Source organism: Octodon degus, unplaced genomic scaffold (genome assembly GCF_000260255.1).
Source record: "Octodon degus isolate 3935 unplaced genomic scaffold, OctDeg1.0 scaffold00045, whole genome shotgun sequence".
Classification (NCBI taxonomy): Eukaryota; Metazoa; Chordata; class Mammalia; order Rodentia; family Octodontidae; genus Octodon; species Octodon degus.
The window spans coordinates 7733412-7741494 of NW_004524621.1; the positions used below are offsets into that span (position 1 = coordinate 7733412).

General features: G+C 38.5%; 1 protein-coding gene across 1 annotated transcript in view; it reads left to right on the forward strand.

Moving 5' to 3' along the window:
* Window positions 1-8083, forward strand: part of Dip2a (disco interacting protein 2 homolog A) — a 148547-nt gene that overhangs the window by 32785 nt on the left and 107679 nt on the right. Inside the window, exon 3 of the mRNA XM_023716074.1 lies at window positions 5609-5725. Coding sequence (XP_023571842.1) covers window positions 5609-5725 — 117 coding nt within the window. The remainder of the gene's footprint in view (window positions 1-5608; window positions 5726-8083) is intronic.

An 8083-nucleotide genomic window follows, 5' to 3' on the forward strand; every position in this document is an offset into this window, starting at 1 on the left:
TTTTTTTTTTAAACCGGGGATTGAACTCAGGCCCATGTGCTTGCCAGGGAAGCGCTTATTCCACTGAGCCATCTCCCTGGCCCTAGAACCTATATTAGGATCACAAAAATCTATTTGGAAGAAATCAAGACTGATTTATGGAGAAACATATCAATTTCCTATGTGGAAAAACAGTACTATAAAGTTGGAGTTTCTAAAGCAGTGTGTGAATATAATATAGTCCAATCTGCATAACAGTAACTGATTTTTTTCTTAAACTTACACTTGGATAAGAAAAGTCCAGGACCTGATGTATTCACTGCTGAATTTCTTTTTCTTTTTTTTTTTTTATATATATATATTTTAGGGAAGGGTCTATAGGGTGTTCAGGGTCTCACTACTAAATCGGTCTCAAAATGATCCGCCTGTTTACAGCCTCCCAAGAGTTGGAATTACTGATGCCTGCCACCACGCCCATTCTCAATTGCTGTCTCAGTGCAATCTGGGGTGCAGTGCTGGCACAGCAGTCCTGGGGACTGAACCCCCGACCCCTGCGCCTGCTTGCAGGCACTTTAATCCACTGAGCTATTTGGCTGGCCTCACTGCCGAATTTCTTAGAGAAGATCTAACACGAATATTCCTCAGACTCTTTAATGAAATTTAAAAGAGAATCAGTACTTCCAAAGTACTGGAAGAAAGTCATTTCCAATGCCCAAACTGAAAAAAAAAGACCCTACCAAAAAAGAATCAATATTTTTAATGAACATAGATACAAAAATATTCAGTAAGATACTGGCAAACAAAATGTAGCAAATCATCAAAAATATTGTACTCATAATCAAGTAGTATTCATTCCAGGGATGCAACCATGGTTCAACATATACAAATCAATAAATGGAACACATCACACAAATAGCCAGAAAGGTCAAAAATCACATGATCATCTTATTAGATGCAGAAAAAGCATTTGACATAATCTAACATCGATTCATTACTAAAAAAAAAAAGTCCTGGGGGCTGGGAGATAGCTCAGTTGAATAAGCGCTTGCCTGGCAAGTGCAAGGGCCTGAGTTCAATCCCCAGCTCCACCAAAAAAAAAAAAAAAAAAAAGTCCTGAAGAAAATAGGTATAGAAGGTCTTTATCTCAAGCAGATAAAAGTTATCTATGTCAAAGTAGTGGTCAACATCATATTAAATGGAGAGATGCTGAAAGCTTTCCCTCTAAAGTCAGATAAGAATGTGCACTATATTTACTCTTGTTCTTGATATATTAGCCAGAGTGATTTAGACAAGAAACAAAAGGGATATGAGTAGGAAAAAAGTAATCGAGTTATTTTTTGCAGATGACATGCTCCTCTATGTAGATGATCTCAAAAAACTCCACCAAAGACTCCTAGAATTAATAACCAAATTCAGTAAAGCAGCAGGTTTACAAAGTCAGCACTCAAAAATCCTTAGTGTTCCTGTATATCAATAATAAATTCAACAAGAGAGAAATTCGGGAAATAATACCTTTCATAATAGCACTAAGAAAAATGAAGTAGTTAGGAGTTAACCTAACCAAGAAAGTGAAAGACCTCTATAGTATGGTATATGGTATTCTAAAAGATGGAGTCAAAGAAGACATTAAAAAATGGAAAGATACTTCTGTTCCTTGGTAGGCAGAACCAGTATGTCAAAATGGCTACATTTCAAAATCTCTTTTACAGATTAATACAATACCAAACAAAATACTAATAGCATTTCTCATGGAAGTAGAGAAAGCATTCCTAAAATTTGTTTGAAATCAGAAGAGATCGAGAATAGCAAAATCAACTCTGGGCAATAAGGGTATGACAGAGGACATCGCCACACTGGACTACAAGTTGTACTGTAAAGCTGTAGTGGTTATAAAAAAACGAAAACATGGTTTGGCAAAAAAACATATTTGTGTATCAGTGGAACAGAGTAGAGGATATAGAAACAACCATAGGTACACTCAGCTGGTTGGTCTTTGACAAAAAGGCTTTCACTGGAGGAAAAATAGTTTCTTTAACATCTAGTGCTGTGAAAACTGGCTATGCACATGCTGAAGATTTAACTTAAAACTTCTACCTGGCAAGCCCAAGTTCCTGAGTTCAATCACTGGTATAAACAAACAAACAAAAAACCTTAAAGATTTAACTTAGAACTGTATTTCTCACCATGAACTAAACTAAAATAAAAATGGATCAAATATCTAAATACTAAAAGAGAAAAAAAAATTACTAGAAGACGAACTAAGTAAAACTCCTTAAAGATACATGCATAAGCAAAGACTTTCTAAATAGAACCTCAAATGTACAAAAAAATAGTGCCAACAATCAACAAATGGGATCATATCAAATTAAAAACTTTCTGCATAGCAATAGAAACAATTGAAACAAGAGGAGACAACCTCCAAAATGGGGAAAAAAAAACTTGCCAGCTACTAATATCTAGAGTATATAAAGAACTAAAAAAAATTAGATCCCATCAGATTTAAAGACCCACTCAAATAATGAACATCTGAAGTGAATAGATACTTGTCAGTTGAGGAAGTACAAGTGGTTAATAAAAACACAAAAAAGTGGTCAATATCATTTGAAAAAAGTAAATTAAAATAATCTGGAGATTCCATCTTCCTCCAGAGAGAATGGCTGTCATCAAGAAATCAGAGAACAGGGGCTGGTGAGATGGCTCAGTGGTCTAAAGCACCTACTTAAAACAAGCTAAGCTAAGCAAAGCACAGGGACCGTAGTTCAATCCCCCAGCACCACATGCCAGCCAGCCCCGCCCCCTTACTTTGTGTGTGTGTGGCTGAGCTGGCCACACACACACAAAGTAAATAAATAAACAAATAAATAAATAAAAAGAAATCAGAGAACAAAGCTGGAGAGGCGTGGGGTGGTGCACAGGACCCATTTGCATTGTTGGGAGGAGTGTAAACCAGTGCAACCACAATGGAGATTAAATCAGTATGGCGACTCCTCAAAAACTATAACCAGAATTCCATTTGACCCAGCTATTGCTCTTTTAGGTAGCTTACCAAAAGAGCTTAAAACATCATGTTCCAATGATCCATGCACACACGTGTTTATAGCAGCACAATTCCTAATAGAACAACCTCCCAAGAGTTAACTATCAGCAGATAAATGTCTATCAGCAGATACATTAATAAGGAAAATGTAGTATTTACACACCCTGGAGTGCTATAAAGGATAAATTTGAGTCATTGATAGGAATGTTAAGTGAAATAAATCAGATTTGCAAGCTTAAATATTGCATAGTTTCTCTAACATGAGAAATCCAGTATACTGTGATATCTCAATTCATGAAGGCTTTGGTTTCTGAACAGTTTAGTTTGCAAGCTGAGCATTTGGCAGAATATTATTTTTGTTTGGAAACTCTGCATCAGGTGACAAAAGACTATAGCCATTTTCCCCATACAAACACAAATATATAAATAAAGTACAAAATAAAAGAGAGATAATAGGAAAAATAAAGCCTTGGGCTTGGAAATAAAGATCCATTAGAAAGAGAAAATTTTTGAGAGTGGCCAATAAAATTTTGAAAAATAATACTTGTGTGAAAAGACTGAGCTTTGAGATGTTAAACCTGAGAGTGTAGGTTCCCATGTAATCACAGGTGGCTTTCAGTGCGCAGAGCAGATGTCATCAGAGGAGGAGGGCCAGCAATGCTTGGGGAGGATGGGAGGGAGGATTTAGTTCATTGCTCATGCTGCCTTTATTTTGGCATGGGGGATAGGGGCTGGCTTAGCCCTCCCTGAGAGCAGGGCTAGCGTGGCATGTGGTGCTGGGGATCGAACTGTGGTCCCCTGCACCTGCCTAAGCTTGCCTAAGCAAGCACTTTAGACTGCTGAGCTATCTTGTGGGCTCCTCATACTGACTTTTTTAAGGCAATAACTTTCTTCAATATCTGTGAGCGTAATTTTCAGAAGAATCAAAGCTCTGAATATGCTTTTAATTATGACAATTACTAAATTCAGAATATCTAAATAACCTTTAGGTGTTGTCCTCACAAAGTTTGCAGACCTGGAAGCTGACAAAGCAAAGACAATGTTGTGGCTTGTGTCTAGATGTCCCCCCAGAGCTGGATGTGTGATGCTAGGATCAAGGATGTGAGGGTGGGATCAATTCATAGTGGGATGCTAGGATTAAGGGTGTGAGTGTTGCCTGCCTTGCTCTGATAAGATATATGGAACAGAAAAAGTTGCTGTGGTTGTTTGTTGCTTGCTGATTGCTCTATTCTCTGCAGTGCCTTTCTGCTGTGCTACCCTGTCTTAGAGCTAGACAGCTATGAACTGAAACCTACAAAATGTGAGAGAAAATAAACCTTTTCTCTTTTAATTTTGGGTGTCAGGTGTTTTGTCTTAGCAATGAGAAAAGCCATTAAGACAGGCAGGCAGGCAGGCAGGCCACAGCCTTGAGGTGCATGGTCTAGTGCACCTCAGCAGAAGACTTCTCTCCTTTAGGAGAGCTTATTAGCTGAAAAAAGTGAGTAGAAATTGAAAGGACAGGAAACGTGCATGGCAGTAAACATTATGTTCAATTTCTATATAAGTACAGAAAAGCAAATCAAAATGAGACTTTTTTTCTTACCATATTGGGAAGATTTTTAAACTTTTTATAATACCTGTTTGCTGATAAAAGATGTAGGGAAGTGCCAGTTTCATACATTGCTTCGGTGGGGGGGGGGAATCGCTATAACCTTTATGAAAGTTATCTCTTGATATCTGTTATAATTAAGCATCTTCTCTTTTGTCTAGTAATTGCAGAGTGGCTTTTGTTTGTATCTGTTGATTAAGTAAGTCTATCTCAAAGAATTAAAGCATGTATGTTTTGGCATATGAGGGTGTCTGTTTACTTATATAGTGATATGCTGGCACTCCGCTTCTTTGATACTTGTTGAATTTGGTACCGAATGCATATTTTTTATTTTGAGACAAGGTCTCACTATGTAGCCCAGGCTGGTCTCAAACTCATGGCAATCCTCATTCCTCAGAATCCTGAGTGCCAGGGTACAGGTGTGGGTCACTGCAGACCAAGCAGGTGACACAGCCAAGGCTGGTGCTGCTGGCCAAGTGCAGGTCTCTGCGTCTGGAAACTGTTATCACCCTCGAAGCATTGCTCTTCGCCACTCTTTCCTCCACCTTTTCACAGCTGTCTCTATTTGGGAGCCACTAGTAGCCCCCCATTGATGGTTGGTGAGCTGTTCTCACTCAGAGTTTGTTGACGCTGGGGATAGTGCTGGGAATAATTGACACAAGTCATTCCAGAGTCAGGAAACAGCCACATAGTAGAAGCAGGCTCTTGGAGGGTGCTCTTTAGCACCTGCTGCCTCAGCAACCAGGGGCTCCCACATCTGACCAGTTACTGCCAAGAGTGTTCAGAGGGTTTTGTGATAGTCAGCTATACAGATGGAGATGTCATATGGACCTGGACACTGCCCTGACCCCAGGCCAAGGCTGTTTTCTTCTTTGAGGACCACACTGTTGGTGCAGTATACACTGTTTTGCCACATGAGGGAAATCACGTGTGTTTTAAGTAAATTTTCCATAACTTGTAAGCAAATGGTTTACAGAAAATATTCCTTAAAAAATTTGTTTCAGGAGTAGACCCATACCTGCAAGCAGAGAATCGACTCTCTGGACCCTCCCTGACCACTGCTGCACCCAAACCACAAAAGTCCCGGCCCACCAACTCCAGGGACGAGCGCTTCCGGTCAGGTAAGCTTACAGCGAGGACTGAGGGTTGGGCTGGCTAGACAATTGTACTCCTGCCACAGAGGCTGTTAGTTAATTTTTCCTTGTCAAAATTTGCTGAAAGTACTGATTTCACTTAAGCAATGATTTAGATCATCATGTTGTTCAAGAAAAGAATTTAACTGAGCATGGTGGTGCACACCTGTAATCCCAGCACTTAGGAGGCTGAAGCAGGAGAATTATTACAAGTTCAAAACCAGCCTTGGCTCTATAGTGAGTTCAAGGCCAGCGTGGGCTACAAAGCAAGATCCTGTCTCACAAAAAAGAAGTTTAACCTTCACCTAACCAGTCTGTGTAGTAGGTCACACACATCTCTTACATGCTGGTTTTCCTAGAAGAGGTTTATAAAACTTGGAAGAAATGTTTCTCCCACTGCGACATAGGTTTGTCCACTTTTCCACAGAGAATTAGGCTCTGCTGTCACAGTTTCTGTGTGTTGTGGAGCTGCTGTGTGTTGTACTATTTCTTTACTTTGGATCTATAATCTTGGAGCTTTCCTTTTGATTCAGTTTCTCTCATTGTCAGTGCTATGATAAATATTTAAATTGATCCTTAATTTTGAATTATCAGAATTCTCATTGATAGTTTAAAACTTCTTTCATTTATAGTTTACAGACTGGTAGTTTTGAGCATTCTACCTGTTGAACAACATTTTCATATTGTATGAGTATATGTTTCTTGGACATTTAAGTCCTTCTTAGGAAAACTTTCAGTAGGTATAATGAGGGGGCAATTTTAAGAATACCAAAATAGAACATTAAGATTTTAAGTGTTTTTCTTCAGCATGAGAATATGAAGAAATGGTCTAAGAAATATTTGACTAGAAGCTTTTCACTAATTTGGTTTATTCTTAAAAATAATCTAACCACACTGGATGTTTCTTTTCTCACATTTTATAATACTGTACATGCATACTTTCAAATATATGTAAGATATTATGTCAAGTTTAGGGCTAAAGATACACACCACCTAACATCTCTGAGTCCTCAGGGTCACACTCAACATTTAACGGAGCCCAGGATATACACATGAATAGGACTATGCAAAGTGTCTTTTCTTTCCCACTCCTTGTGTCCCACACCTCCATGTAATCAGGGTTAATAAATTGATTTACATCCTTGCGAACCATACAATACATCCTGATTCTCTGTCTTCTAAATACAAATCTTTTATTATAAACAAGATGGGCCAGTATTTTGCATTTTCTTAAAAATCAGTTTTATTTATTTTATTTTTTTTAAATTTAGTACAGAATCTATAGGGTCTCATTATGTAGATCGGACTCATAGTGATCCGCCTGTTTTCAGCCTCCCAAGAGCTGGGATTATAGATGTGCGCCACCATGCCCAGTCTTAATCAGCGTCTCCACAGCAGCCCCCGTGCACCTGCTTGTAGGTGCTTTAATTCGCTGAGCTACTTAGCCAGCCCCCATTTTTTTGTATTTTAGGGAAGGGTCTACAGGGTGTTCAGGGTCTCACTACTAGATTGAACTCATAGTGATCCTCCTGTTTACAGCCTCCCTAGAGCTGGGATTACAGACTTGCGCCACCATGCCCAATCTCAGTTGCTGTCTCAGTGTGCCCTGTGGGCAGGGCTGGCATGTCAGGCCCCAGGCCCATGCGCCTGCTTGCAGGCACTTTAATCCACCGAGCTATGTGGCTGGCCCTTGCAGTTTTAAATTTTGATGTTGTCTAAGTTACCAATTTCTTTTAGTATCTAAAAAAAGCTTTTATTCTTATCTCTAAGAAATCTTTGCCTATGTCAAGGTTTGTCTTATATTTCTTATAGAAATTTTGTAGTTTTAGGTTTTAGCTAAAACTACATTTTAGCTAAAATTGATGCATTTTCTAGTTTATAAATGCAGGCTGTGGATCAGTATATTTACTCATTTAGCTAAAACTACATTTTAGCTAAAGTTGATACATTTTCTAGTTCATAAATGCAGGCTATGGATCAGTATATTTACTCATTTTTACACATGGAGACCTAATTTTTCCTGCACCATATGTAAAGAACACAATGCTTTCTCCACTGAATTCTTCTCACACTTTTATCTAAAATAAGTTACATATAGGTGTGTGCATCCCTTTCTGCACTCTCTGTCCTTACCATTGATCTCTTATCTTTGAGGCAACCATATTCTCTTAAGTGTTGAAATTCATAGTCTGGTCCTCCGACCTTGTTTCTTTTCTTTTCTTTTTTTTTTCTTTCTTTCTTTTCTTTTTTCTTTTTTTTTCTACAGTTTTATTGATAAACATATAGCAATGAGACAGTTTCAAATCAAATCGGAAGTACAGTTTCAACAAATAATACACTGCATAT